The 15461-nt window shown below is 45.0% G+C and overlaps 1 protein-coding gene across 3 annotated transcripts in view; it reads right to left on the reverse strand.

Moving 5' to 3' along the window:
* sbf2 (SET binding factor 2) overlaps window positions 1-15461 on the reverse strand; it is a 155846-nt gene that overhangs the window by 15640 nt on the left and 124745 nt on the right. For all 3 annotated transcript variants that reach the window (XM_031810629.1, XM_031810614.1, XM_031810621.1), the window contains exons 22-28: window positions 9808-10003; window positions 9482-9609; window positions 8009-8184; window positions 5956-6089; window positions 5652-5853; window positions 5281-5477; window positions 930-1070 (exon numbers count right to left, since the gene is read on the reverse strand). In XM_031810629.1, the coding sequence (XP_031666489.1) occupies window positions 930-1070; window positions 5281-5477; window positions 5652-5853; window positions 5956-6089; window positions 8009-8184; window positions 9482-9609; window positions 9808-10003 (1174 nt within the window). The remainder of the gene's footprint in view (window positions 1-929; window positions 1071-5280; window positions 5478-5651; window positions 5854-5955; window positions 6090-8008; window positions 8185-9481; window positions 9610-9807; window positions 10004-15461) is intronic.

Raw genomic sequence — 15461 nt, forward strand, 5'->3', positions numbered from 1 at the left:
ACCCCACAGTGCGTCTCAGATAAGTCACAAAATGGACACAGACCTGGGAGATTAGGACACATTTTTAAATGATAACACAAGGAGGGATTACTTAAGAGTTAAATTAGGTGAGCGAACAGAGATGCATTACCTACATTTAGGTGGAAAAACACTGATTGCTGTGTTTCAAATTAGGCCTAAGCCTTGGGCTCACACACGACAATCGTGTCCCATTGATTAAGTCCCAATTAGCTTATCTGAACATAATCAGAAAGTCTGAAGCTATCAAGCCTTGCGAATCCTATTTCTCCCTTTAAGACAATTTGATCCCTGCAGACGTAGATCTTAAAGCTGGAAGATGGATGCAATAGACATTGATTCAAGGTGCGTTTTGATCCAGTTCCCAGAGACTAAATATCTATTGTGGTTACATGGGAAACAGAATCCCGCTGACTTTGCGTAGGGTATGTGCTGGTCACACAGCTCTCTGGACTGGCACTTGGCGGTGGGGTGAAGTCTGGGAAGATGGATGGAGGGTGACCCCTGGGTGTCCTGTTCCTCTTACATAACCACAACATTGTGCCGCAGTTCCTTCCAAACACAACGGACTCAACATAAATAGCAGGCAGTGGCCCAGAGGAAACCTTACTAAGATAATCAGCAGAATAACACTGACGGAACGAGGACAAACACACGAAAACAATAGTGACAGAGTGGGAAGAACACCACCAGTCTAGAGCAGGACAGAGCAGAGCCCAGAGCAGAGCCCAGAGCAGAGCCCAGTGCAGAGCCCAGTGCAGAGCCCAGTGCAGAGCCCAGTGCAGAGCCCAGTGCAGAACCCAGTGCAGAACCCAGTGCAGAACCCAGTGCAGAACCCAGTGCAGAGCACAGAGCAGAGCCCAGAGCAGAGCCCAGAGCAGAGCCCAGAGCAGAGCCCAGAGCAGGGGTACCTGGTGAGAGGCCGATGAGAAAGCGGTTGGACAGACTGTTACTGCCGTTCAGTTTGAAGTAGACGGGGATGGAGTTGAGGATGGCCTGAAGATACTTCTCCTGCTCCAGACTACTGGACAACTCAGAAGAGTTGGCAGGGGCTAGAGGGAGAGGACACCAGTCATTAGACATACAGTATTCAACATCAATGGCCTAAATTTTATAACATGACTGTCTAATGCAATTCCTTTAAATTCCGTATGGTGTACGTAAGTAATGTACAGTACCAGTCAAAAGTTTGGAAACACCTACTCATTCAAGGGTTTTAGATTTTTCTACATTGTAGAATAATAGTGAAGACATCAAACTATGAAATAACACATACGGAATCATGTAGCAACCAATAAAGTGTTAAACAAATATTTTAGTCACACGCGCCGAATACAACAGGTGTAGATCTTACAATGAAATGCTTACATACGAGCCCCTAACCAACAGCGCAATTTAAAAAAATATGGATAAGAATAAGAAATAAAAGGAAGAAGTAATTAAATAGCAGCAGTAAAAAAATATATATATACAGGGGGGTACCGGTACAGAGTCAATGTGCGAATAGTTGAGGTAGTGTGTACATGTAGGTAGAGTTAATTAAAGTGACTGTGCATAGATGACAACAGAGAGTGGCAGAGGTGTGGAGAGGAGAGGCAATGCAAATAGTCTGGGTAGCCATTTGACTAGCTGTTCAAGAGTCTTATGGCTTGGGGGTAGACGCCGTTTAGAAGCCTCTTGGACCGAAACTTGGCGCTCCGGTACCGCTTGCCGTGCGGTAGAGGAGTGAACATTCTATGACTAGGGTGGCTGGAATCTGACAATTTTTAGGGCCTTCCTGTGACACCGCCTGGTATAGAGGTCCTGGATGGCAAGAAGCTTAGCCCCAGCGATGTACTGGGCCGTTCGCACTATCCTCAAGTGCCTTGCGGTCGGAGGCCGAGAAGTTGCCATACGAGGCAGTGATGCAACCAGTAAGGATGCTCTAGATCTTTTGAGGATCTGAGGACCCATGACAAATCTTTTCAGTCTCCTGAGGGAGAATAGGTTCTCTCGTGCCCACGTCATGACTGTCATGGTGTGCTTGGACCATGTTAGTTTGTTGGTGATGTGGACACCAAGGAACTTGAAGCTCTCAACCTGCTCCACTGCAGCCTGGTGGATGAGAATGGGGGCGTGCTTGGTCCTCCTTTTCCTGTAGTCCACAATCATCTCCTTTGTCTTGATCACGTTGAGGGAGAGGTTGCTGTCCTGGCACCACACGGCCAGGTCTCTGACCTCCTCCCTATAAGCTGTCTCGTTGTTGTCAGTGATCACTGTTGTGTCATCGGAAAATTGAATGATGGTGTTGGAGTCGTGCCTGGCCGTGCAGTCATGAGTGAATATGGAGTACGAGAGGGGGCTGAGCATGCACCCCTGAGGGGGCCCCTGTGTTGAGGATCAGCGTGGCGGATGTGTTGTTACCCACTCTTACCACCTGGGGGCGGTCCGTCAGGAAGTCCAGGATCCAGTTGCAGAGGGAGGTGTTTAGTCCCAGGGTACTTAGCGTATTGATGAGCTTTGAGGGCACTATGGTGTTGAATGCAGAGCTGAAGTCAATGAATAGCATTCTCACATAGGTGTTCCTTTTGTCCAGGCGGGAAAGAGTGGAGTGCAATAGAGACTGCATCATCTGTGGATCTGTTGGGACGGTATTTAAATTGGAGCGGGTCTAGGGTTTCTGGGCTGATGGTGTTGATGTGAGCCATGACTAGCCTTTCAAAGCACTTCATGGCTACAGACGTGAGAGGTACGGGTTGGTAGTCATTTAGGCAGGTTACCTTAGTGTTCTTGGGCACAGGCACTATAGTGGTCTGCTTAAAACATGTTGGCATTACAGATTTGGACAGGGAGAGGTTGACAATGTCAGTGCAGACACTTGCTAGGTTGGTCAGCGCGCATGCTCGCAGTACACGTCCTGGTAATCCGTCTGGTCTTGCAGCCTTGTGAATGTTGACTTGTCTAAAAGGTCATACACACATTGGCTGCGGAGAGCCTGATCACACAATCGTCCGGAACAGCTGCTACTCTCATGCATGTTTCAGTGTTATTTTCCTCGAAGCGAGCATATTAGTAGTTTCGCTCGTCTTGTAGACTCGTGTCACTGGGCAGCTCTCGGCTGTGCTTCCTTTTGTATTCTGTAACGGTTTGCAGGCCCTGCCACATCCGACGAGCGTCAGAGCCGGTGTAGTACGACTCAATCTTAGTCCTGTATTGACGCTTTGCCTGTTTGATGGTTCGTCGGAGGGCATAGCGGGATATCTTATAAGCTTCAGGGTTAGAGTCCCGCCCCTTGAAAGCGGCAGCTCTAGCCTTTAGCTCAGTGCGGATGCTGCCTGTAATCCATGGCTTCTGGTTGGGGTGTGTACGTACGGTCACTGTGGGGACGACGTCATCGATGCACTTATTGATGAAGCCAATGACCGATGTGGTGTACTCCTCAATGCCATTGGAGGAATCCTGGAACATATTCCAGTCTGTCCTAGCTAAACAGTCCTGTAGCTTAGCAGCTGCTTCACCTGACCTCTTTTTTTATTGATCTCGTCACTGGTGCTTCCTGCTTTAATTCTTGCTTGTAATCAGGAATCAGGAGGATGGAATTATGGTCAGATTTGCCAAATGGGGGGTGAGTGAGAGCTTTGTATGCGTCTCTGTGTATGGAGTACAGGTGGTCCAGAGTTATTTTCTCTCTGGTTGCACATTTAACATGCTGATAGAAATTTGGTAAAACTGATTTAAAGTCTACCAGGAGCGCCGCCTCTGGGTGAGCGTTTTCTTGTTTGCTTATGGTGGAATACAGCTCATTCAATGCTATCTTAGTGCCAGCCTCTGACTGTGGTGGTATGTAAACAGCTACAAAGAATACAGATGAAAAATCTCAGTAGGTAGTGTGGTCTACAGCTTATCATGAGAAACTAACGAGACTTCCTTAGATATCGTGCACCAGCTGTTGTTCACAAACATACATAGACCGCCGCACCTCGTCTTACCAGACGCCGCTGTTCTATCCTGTTTTATCCAGTTTTTAATGTCCCGTTGGTAGTTTAATCTTAAGCGTAACTCTTCGATTTAGCTAGCAGAATTGAGGGAAGTGGGGGTTTATTCAATCACCTTCAACTTCTCAGCAGGCAGCCCGCTCTCTGGTCTCTTATTTTCAGTCATAAGAGACGAAGCGGCAACATTATGTACAAAAATAGTAAAAAAATAAGTTACAAACAATGCAGATAAACAAAAAAAAACAATCGGTTGGGGGAAAGTAAAACGTCTGCCTTCTGCTCCGGTGCCATTTTATATAACCAGCTTCATGAGGAATGCTTTTCCAACAGTCTTGAAGGAGTTCCCACATATTCTGAGCACTTGTTGGCTGCTTTTCCTTCACTCTGCGGCCCAACTCATCCCAAGCCATCTCAATTGGGTTGAGGTCGGGTGATTGTGGAGGCCATGTAATCCGAGGCATCACTCTCCTTCTTGGTCAAATAGCCTTTACACAGAATGGAGGTCTGTTGGGTTATTGTCCTGTTGAAAAAAAATGACAGCCCCACTAAGCGCAAACCAGATGGGATGGCGTATCGCTGCAGAATGCTGTGGTAGCCATGCTGAATTCTAAATAAATCACCCACATTGTCACTAGCAAAGCACCCCCACAACTCCTCCTCCATGCTTCACGGTGGGAACCACACATTTGTTCACCTACTCTGCGTCTCACAAAGACTTGGCGGTTGGAATAAAAAATCTCAAATTTGGACCTTCCACCAGTCTAATGTCCAATGCTCATGTTTCTTCTTATGGGTGTCCTTAAAAGTTGTTGAAATGTTCCGCATTGACTGACCTTCATGTCTTAAAGTAATGATGGACTGTCGTTTCTCTTTGCTTATTTGAGCTGTTCTTGCCATAATATGGACTTAGGGCTATCTCCTGTATACCACCCCTAACTTGTCACAACACATCTGATTGGCTCAAACACATTAAGGAAAGAAATTACAAATTAATTTTTAACAAGGCTCACCTGTTAATTGAAATGTATTCCAGGTGACTACGTCATGAAGCTGGTTTAGACAATGCCAAGAGTGTGCAAAGCTGTCATCAATGCAAAGGGTGGCTACTTTGAAGAATCTCAAATATGTGTTGAGACTTTTTTGGTTACTACATGATTCCATGTGTCATTTAACAGTCTTGATGTCTTCACTATAATTCTACAATGTAAAAAATAGTAAAATAAAGAAGAACCCTGAAATGAGTATGTGTTCAAACTTTTGACTGGTACTGTATGTGTGTGTACCGTACCTGTTGAAGATTGGTTCTGGGACTTAAAGAGTCCCACCACACTTTTGCCGTGGAAGCCTCCGGATCGTAGCAGCACAGCTTTGGTGCGGGGGTGTTTCCAACACACCACTGGCAGGCGGTTATGCCTGTAACAACGGGCCACCTTCTGCAGGCTGCTGTCCTGCACTGACTGGGGAACCACCAGGAGCCCTGGGTAACTGTGGGTTACACACACCATCAGCCCATTCAGCATGGAGACCACTACTGGGACACCTATGATGGCAGTTTGATCTGATACAACCAATAAATTAACATCGAATACACCTCTTCTACATTGCTCAGAGCGCCAACGTCTTATCTGACATGACGAAGTGTATGTGCGTTGTGTGTACCTGCGGCAGAGGGAGTAGAGTCTGTTGACTGCAGTGACTCTGAACTGCTCTCCTGTCTTAGAGCGGGAGGAGCTGGTTGTGACGGTGCCCAGGCCCAGCCGCTGGTAGTCACGGAAACACGCCCGCTCCACCAGCTGCTCCATGGTGGATTTCTCTGATGCCCTCAACGTGCTACTGGGGGGTGGCTCACCCTCATCCGACACTGGAAGAGACACACAGAGAGAGAGACAAGGTCAGGTGACACCAGCTTGTCAAAACTCCCCCTCTTCTTCCTTATAGGAGTTTAACATCAGTCTGCTCCTACCTGAGATGTCATCATCCTCGTGCCAGGTCATCCGACTCCCTCGGTCGTTCTTTTTCAGCGTGGTCTGACTCTGACGGCCCATGGTGATCATCCCAGCTCTCTTGGCTCCTTTCACAATGGTCTTGGACAGCGTCCTGGGAGGAGGAAAAAGAGGAGACCATAACATCATTTATCATGTCTGATTCCAGTGTCAGATAAGGAAGATTACTCAACACAGTCTGTTGTGGGAGGTATTACAGGAACCTTTCAAACACATGATGGGATTTGCCATCCAAAACAACTTTAACCTCTTGGTGTTAGGGGGCAGTATTTTCATTTTTGGAAAAAAAGCGTTCCCGTTTTAAACGGGATATTTTGTCAGGAAAAGATGCTAGAATATGCATATAATTGACAGCTTTGGATAGAAAACACTAACGTTTCCAAAATTGTAAAGATATTGTCTGTGAGTAGTCTGTGAGTAGTGTCTCCTGACCCCTCCTGTCTCAGCCTCTAGTATTTATGCTGCAGTAGTTTATGTGTCGGGGGGCTAGGGTCAGTTTGTTATATCTGGAGTACTTCTCCTGTCCTATTCGGTGTCCTGTGTGAATCTAAGTGTGCGTTCTCTAATTCTCTCCTTCTCTCTTTCTTTCTCTCTCTCGGAGGACCTGAGCCCTAGGACCATGCCCCAGGATTACCTGACATGATGACTCCTTGCTGTCCCCAGTCCACCTGGCCGTGCTGCTGCTCCAGTTTCAACTGTTCTGCCTTCTTATTATTCGAACATGCTGGTCATTTATGAACATTTGAACATCTTGGCCATGTTCTGTTATAATCTCCACCCGGCACAGCCAGAAGAGGACTGGCCACCCCACATAGCCTGGTTCCTCTCTAGGTTTCTTCCTAGGTTTTGGCCATTCTAGGGAGTTCTTCCTAGCCACCGTGCTTCTACACCTGCATTGCTTGCTGTTTGGGGTTTTAGGCTGGGTTTCTGTACAGCACTTTGAGATGTCAGCTGATGTACGAAGGGCTATATAAATACATTTGATTTGATTTGAGTATAACAGAACTGATGTTGCAGGCAAAAGCCTGAGAAAAATCCAATCCGGAAGTGCCCCAGGTTTTGAAAGCGCTGCGTTCCAATGAGTCCCTATTCAGCTGTGAATGTACCATCAACGAGCTTACGCTTTCTACATATTCCCCAAGGTGTCTACAGCATTGTGACGTAGTTTTACGCATTTCTGTTGAAGAATAGCCGTAGGCAGCCACATTGCGTAAGTGGTCACATGGTGGCTCCGAGAGAGATTCTCGTGTAAAATACAGAGGTAGTCATTACTCCAATCGGTCAGAGTGAAAAACGAATTGTCCTGATTTATATATTATCGAATAGATATTAGAAAAACACCTTGAGGATGGATTCTAAACAACGTTTGCCATGTTTCTGTCGATATTATGGAGCTAATTTGGAATATTTTTCGGCTTTGTGGTGACCGCAATTTCCGGGCGATTTCTCAGCCAAATGTGAAGAACAAACGGAGCTATTTCGCCTACAAAAATAATATTTTGGCTGTCTACCTGGGAGTCTCGTGAGTGAAAACATCCGAAGTTCAGGTAAAGGTAAACGATTCAATTTGATTGCTTTTCTGATTTCCGTGACAAGTTTGCCTGCTGTTAGCAAGGCATAATGCTATGCTAGGCTATGATAAACTTACACAAATGCTTGTCTAGCGTTGGCTGTAAAGCATATTTTGAAAATCTGAGATGACAGGGTGATTAACAAAAGGCTAAGCTGTGTTCCAATATATTTCACTTGTGATTTTCATGAATAGGAATATTTATGTCCGTTGCGTTATGCTAATTAGTGTCAGATGATGATAACGGTCCCGTTCACGGGCTGGGCGTCACTACAGGTTAACAGAACATTGACGAGTTGACTGGAGTGCGTCACTGTGCGCCACTCAGACAGAGGTGGGACTGACCTGAAACCTGTGTTCCTCTCCTTCTGTTTGAGAAGGATGAGTTGGGGAGCGGTCTGGCCTGTGTCACTGTGCGCCACTCAGACAGAGGTGGGACTGACCTGAAACCAGTGTTCCTCTCCTTCTGTTTGGGAAGGATGAGTTGGGGAGCGGTCTGGCCTGCGGCGAAGGCAAATGTGCTGAAGATGGACTGAGGGTAGCGGATCCTCTGGACATGTTTCCTGAAGACCTCCACCATCTCTGAGCTCACCTCCTCGTCAAACGCCACCTTGATCAACTGGAGGGGACACAGGACGCATCAGGGAACCTGTGAGCTCATTGCCTCCGGATTAAACATATGGTCTTCCATGTAATGGCTGGAAAATAATAATGCATTCATAAATCAAAATGTCTCGGCAGATATGCACATCTGTGAAGCCCCAAAAATATGACATATTTCTATTCGCATGTTGTTGTTTTCCTCGCAGGGAAGCAAATACTACTAATTGCAAATCGGAAACAGAATGTACGGAATGTTCACATATTTCACACAGACTGTCTTTCCAGAGTGAGGTCCGCTTCTCATTGACCGCCCTGACCCAGTAGTCCCTCCTCTCCCCATCCATCCCTCCCCCAACATCCCACCAGTTCCTGCCTGCTTTCCTGTGGATCCCCAGCAGCCTGCAGCTCTCAATAAAGGCCTGATAATGCACCCCAGACTTAGACACAGCCCTCTGGCCAGGCTTAGTAACACACACACACACACACACTCTTGCTCGCTAACACACACACACACACACACACAGGCCCAGCCAGGCCAAGTGACCCCCTCCCCACATAAAGGCCTGTTTTATTGTCCGTGTTACTAAAAAGATAGGAATGAACCATAAAAACTTTACAGCACTACATGAATTGTGAAAGACCAAAAACATGTGCACGGTTGCCTTTTTTCCCTTCAAATCAAACTCAACATAGGTTACTCATATAACTTCCAAGAAATGTATTGATATCAGCCTGGATATAGGGCAGAGTCTGTAGCATATGCATTCCTTTAATCTCTCCTAATGTCACAACTGATCAGTAATTCTGGGTTCTCTGTGAATCTGTTGTACATGTTCAGGCAATCTTACACATGGTTTGGGGCAAAAGGAGAGAACACTCACATACTTGGACAAACTATGTTAACATCTATTTAGCATCTATGAAATGGGACTGTGTGTACTTAATGAGAGACGAGGGAACAGTAAACATTTAGTCGCCCATGAATGCTGCAGCGCCATGTGTGACCAACACATTTCAGCTAATTACTACAGTTCCCGCCTTGGGCTAATCAGTGTAATTTTGTAAATGCCGGATCTCTATGGCTAGACGCTTCATTCACCAAAGTTATGTCAAAATCGGCCCAGTGCTGTTTGAGATATCGCGTGTGACTAACGTACGAACAAACGGAGACAGATTCACAGATCCACGAACAGAGACAGATCCCTCCACTATGAAGTCAATAATGGAAAAGCCCAAAGCATCATAATCACCTCTTTAATAATGTATCTTCATCATCATCCACATCAACAGGAGTAGCTGTGTATGTGGATTACCTGGAAGGATGCCGAGCGGAGCTGCAGTCCCTCCTGCATGTTTTGCTGCAGTTGGTTCTGGACGCTGATCTTCTTCTCTTTGGTCAAGGTGGACACTGGGAAGCTCCTGATCACTGCCTGCTCCCCCACTACTCAGACACACAGGACACCTCAACATACACTTCTATGCTATTGTATCTCATCCACACAACACATTCAAAACAGGCTTAATCTCAAATGATACCCTTTATAGTGCACAATATTGGGAAACCCAAACTGCACTATCAGCTTCTTATGGGTAATCTCAAGAGGGACAGATTTAATTAGATGCTAGCTGGATGATTTACCTAGTGGGTCGTGTGGGGAGCCCTTGAAGATGATGCGATAGGTGGTGAGGAAGAGGGCTCCCTCTGCTGGCAGGATGTGCGGTCCCCCGAGCATCCCCCCCGTTGCCTCCTCTCTGCCATCAGGGTCCAGGACCACTCTAAGACCCTCCGACACAAACTCTTCACCAGGGAGCAGAGCTGGGCGCAGGATCTTAGGCTGGGTGGGGCAGAGGATGCACATGTCAAACACACACCACCAGAACACTGTACTTAAGCATGTCAACTAGGGCTGAACCCATTTAGTCGACTGGTTGATTGTCTGATCGATAGGCTGTTGGTCGACGAGATTTCTTCAGTCGAGCAGTCGCAATTTTCTTTTCTTCATGGTGCACAAGACACCTGTCGGATTCACGCCTGTCTCAGTGGACTAATTCATTGCAGAGACCATGGGGATGGCACCGTCTATCACTCTAAGACGTGATACTGAAATTGTGTATGGTTATAGTATGTAAAAAATAATAGTGCAACACTAATAAACCAAATATTTTAATACAAATTTGCTTTCTCCCTCATTGTATACGGTCGCTGTCCGCGGTTCTGAAACAATCTTCAGTGCAGCGTAGAATTGGTCACCTTTCCCTATGTGCATAATAGCACATTTAACCAGCATATTGGGATTGAAAACAATGGTGGCGGAGGCAGCAGCAGCAGAGACGAGGAAACAGCCCTTGCCTTAGCCTAATTGTCTAAAAAAATTGAGGGGAAACCAACTTAATTAGGTCTATAAATCAATAGCCTAACTTAAATGTGCCTCTTTATAAAATCATCCATATTTATCTACAGAAATAAGACAGATCTTGCTCCTGTTGCCTGTGAGTGTTTGTTTAATAGCCTACTGATTCCAAAGAGGACCAAGCCTCATGCAACATAATTTTTTTTAGATAAAGCAATTTCACAGGTTCGGCTGTTTTTAAATCTTTGCTATACTTTAATAAAGGCTTTACCATTTTTTTGGTTAGAACAGACTGGTATTACTTAATGTATTTTGTGTTGTTCACACTGTTCCAAACAGGCAGAAAAATTATACTGTAATCTAACAGCACCTGTTTGTCACACACAATATGCACGTAGCTCCAGCTTCGACACCCTCCTTTTTATTGATCTCCTTATTGTTATTATTACAATTATTATTATGACAATCATCATAATAATAAGTAATATCGTTGTCATTAGCGGTTTTTGTATAGTAGGCTTGTAAAGGCCTATATGAATATACAGTATAGGCTGCTGAATCAATCAATCAATTCATTTGTTCATGCCATCACAGCATACGATACATTCATGCTTTGAAATGCAATCAAGCATTTTAGCATTAAAATTGAATAAAGGGAGATTTCAATAATTAGCACAAACAAATAAATAAACCGCCATGAATGCATGCAACTTTTCAGTCTGCTGTAATAAAGGTTTTATAATATATATATATAATATATATATATATAATATATATATATATATATATATAAATAATATATATATATATATATATAAATAATTATTATATAGTATATATTATATATACGCTTATTTATTTAATGTTGTTTACACTGTTCCAAATAGTCAGTAAAGATTACAATATCATTTAACAGCAACTGTTAGGCACACAATGCTCAATGAAGTCAAATGTCTTCCACAGATCTGACTTCCCCTTTCCCTCCTGAGCAACCAGTAAACATTTGCCCGTTTCGTGTTGCTTTTTTCATGTCCTCCTGATCCATTTTACCGTCGCGTGTTATGGTACTCAGAGTTTGTTATAACCAATTTATTGATGTAATTATGATAGGTTATAGGTCAGGCACTATTGGTCACGTGCATGCGATGCATACATTTTTCATGTAAAGAGAGCAAGCATTGAGGGAATAGGGAATGTTTTCCCCAAACAAATCAGAAACAAAAAATAAACAAAATAGCTGTAATTATGTTGCAGCTTCAGCACGGACAGCGCAATAAACGCTTGCTGTGCTAGAAAACACGCACCAGCCACACAGGCACTCACTGTCAGTTCATTTGAACACAGCATAGCCATCGGGCTTCCTTCATTCATTTGTGTCTTACTTATTTCATCAAACAGTGGGCTTCAAGCATCGGAAAAGCTCAGTACATACACAGTGCCTTTGGAAAGTATTCAAACCAACAACAGCCTTATTCTAAAATTGATTAAATAAAAAAAAATTCTCAGCAATCTACACACAATACCCCATAATGAAGTGAAAACCGGTTTTGAAATTGTTTTGCAAATGTATAAAAAATAAAAAACAGAAATGCCTTATTTACATAAGTATTCAGACCTTTTTCTATGAAACTCAAAATTGAGCTCAGGTGCATCCTGTTTCCCATTGATCATCCTTGATGTTTCTACAACTTGATTGGAGTCCACCTGTGGTAAATTCAATTGATTGGACATGATTTGGAAAGGCACACACCGGTCTATATAAAAGTCCCACAGTTGACAGTGCATGTTTGAGCAAAAACCAAGCCATGAGGTCGAAGGATTTGACCGTAGAGCTCAGACAGGATTGTGTCAAGGTATAGATCTGGGGAAGGGTCCCAAAACATTTCTGCAGCATTGAAGGTTCCCAAGAACCCAGTGGTCTCCATCATTCTTAAATGGAAGAAGATTGGAACCACCAAGACTCTTCCTAGAGCTGGCCGCCCAGCCAAACTGAGCAAAAGGGGGAGAAGGGCCTTGGTCAGGGAGATGACCAAGAACATGATGGTCATTCTGATAGAGCTCTAAAGTTCCTCTGTGGAGATGGTTGTCCTTCTAGAATATTCTCCCATCTCTGCAGCATTCCACCAATCAGGCCTTTATGGTAGAGTGGCAAGATGGAAGCCGCTCCTCAGTAAAATGCACATGACAGCCTGCTTGAAGTTTTCCCAAAAGACACCTAAAGACACTCAGACCATGAGAAACAAGATTCTCTGGTCTGATGAAACCAAGATTGAACTCTTTGGCCTGAATGCCAAGCGTCACGGCTGGGGGAACCTGGGTGGCAGCACCATGCTGTGGGGATGTTTTCAGCAGCAGCAACTGGGAGCCTCGTTAGGATTGAAGAAAAGATGAACGGAGCATAGAACAGAGATCCTTGATGAAAACCTGCTCCAGATGGCTCAGCACCTCAGACTGGGGCGAAGGTTCATCTTCCAACAGGACAATGACCCTAAGCACACAGCCAAGACAACACATGGGCTTCGGGACAAGTCTCTGAATGTCCTTGAGTGGCCCAGCCAGAGCCTGGACTTGAACCCAATCTAACATCTTTGGAGAGACCTGAAAATATCTATGCAGCAACACTCCCCATCCAACCTGACCTTGAGGGGATCTGCAGAGAAGAATGGGAGAAACTCCCCTAATACTATTTCCCCCAGAAATTTGCATTCTGTAGCACAAACTCAAAAAGTTCAGGGACACTGAAGTCCATGGAGAATAAGAGCATCTCCTCCCAGCTGCCCACTGCACTGAGGCTAGGAAACACTGTCACCACCGATAAATCCACGATAATTGAGAATTTCAATAAGCATTTTTCTACGGCTGGCCATGCTTTCCACCTGGCTACCCCTACCCTGTTCAACAGCCCTGCACTCCCCACAGCAACTCGCCCAAGCCTCCCCCATTTCGCTTTCACCCAAATCCAGAGAGCGGGTGTTCTTAAAGAACTGCAAAACCTGGACCCCCTACAAATCAGCCGGGCTAGACAATCTCGACCCTCTCTTTTTAAAATGATCTGCCGAAATGGTTGCAACCCCTATTACAAGCCTGTTCAACCTCTTTTGTATCGTCTGAGATTCTCCAAAGATTGGAAAGCTGCCGCGGTCATCCCCCTCTTCAAAGGGGAGACACTCTAGACCCAAATTGCTACAGACCTATATCTATCCTAGCCTGCCATTCTAAGGTCTTCGAAAGCCAAGTCAACAAACAGATTACCGACCATTTCGAATCCCACCGTACCTTCTCCGCTATGCAATCTGGTTTCAGAGCTGGTCATGGGCGCATCTCAGCCACGCTCAAGGTCCTAAACGATATCATAACCGACATCGATAAGAGACATAACTGTGCAGCCATATTCATCGACCTGGCCAAGGCTTTCGACTCTGTCAATCACCACATTATTATTGGCAGAAGCAACACCCATGGTTTCTCAAATGATTGCCTCGCCTGGTTCACCACTACTTCTCTGATAGAGTTCAGTGTGCCAAATCGGAGGGCCTGTTGTCCAGACCTCTTGCAGTCTCTATGGGGGTGCCACAGGGTTCAATTCTCGGGCCGACTCTTCTCTGTATACATCAATGATATCGCTGCTGGTGATTCTCTGATCCACCTCTACGCAGAAGACACCATTCTGTATACTTCTGGCCCTTCGTTGGACACTGTTAACCTCCAGACGAGCTTCAATGCCATGCCAACTCTCCTTCCGTGGCCTCCAACTGCTCTTAAATGCAAGTAAAACTAAACGCATGCTCTTTAACCGATCACTGCCCGCACATCCAGCATCACTACTCGGTTCTGACTTAAAATATGTGGACAACTATAAATACCTAGGTGTTTGGCTAGACTGTAAACTCTCGTTCCAGACTCACATTAAGCATCTCCAATCCAAAATTAAATCTAGAATCGGCTAACTATTTCGCAACAAAGCATCCTTCACTCATTCTGCCAAACATGCCCTCGTAAAACTGACCATCCTACCGATCCTCGACTTCGATGTCATCTATAAAATAACCTCCAACACTCTACTCAACAAATTGGATGCAGTCTATCACAGTGCCATCCGGTTTGTCACCAAAGCCCCATATATTACCCACCACTCTCGTTGGTTGGTTCATACTCGTCACCAAACCCACAGGCTCCAGGTCATCTACAAGTCTCTGCTAGGTAAAGCCCTGCCTTATCTCAGCTCACTGGTCACCATAGCAGCACCCACCCGTAGTACATGCTCCAGCAGATATATCTCACTGGTCACCCCCAAAGCCAATTCTTCCTTTGGCTGCCATTCCTTCCAGTTCTCTGCTGCCAATGACTGGAACGAACTGCAAAAATCACTGAAGCTGGAGACCCTTATCTCCCTCACTAGCTTTAAGCACCAGCTGTCAGAGCAACTCACAGATACCTGCACCTGTACATAGCCCATGTGTAGCCCATCCAACTAGCTCATCCCCATACTGTATTTATTTATCTTGCTCCTTTGCAACCCAGTATCTATTTGCACATTCATCTTCTGCACATCTACCATTCCAGTGTTTTATTGCTATATTGTAATTACTTTGCCACCATGGCCTATTACCTCCCTTATCCTACCTCATCTGCACTTACTGTATATAGATTTCTTTTTTCTACTGTATTATTGACTGCAAGTTTGTTAATTCCATGTGTGACTCTGTTGTTGTTTGTGTCACACTGCTTTGCTTTATCTTGGCCAGGTCGCAGTTGTAAATGAGAACTAGTTTTCAACTAGCCTACCTGGTTAAATAAAATTAATAATAATAACAGGTATGCCAAGCTTGTAGCGTCATACCCAAGAAGACTCTAGGCTGTAATCGCTGTCAAAGGTGTTTCAACAAAGTACAGAGTAAAGGGTCTGAATACTTATGTAAATGTGATGGCAGTTTTTTAAATG

Source organism: Oncorhynchus kisutch, linkage group LG3 (assembly GCF_002021735.2).
Source record: "Oncorhynchus kisutch isolate 150728-3 linkage group LG3, Okis_V2, whole genome shotgun sequence".
Classification (NCBI taxonomy): Eukaryota; Metazoa; Chordata; class Actinopteri; order Salmoniformes; family Salmonidae; genus Oncorhynchus; species Oncorhynchus kisutch.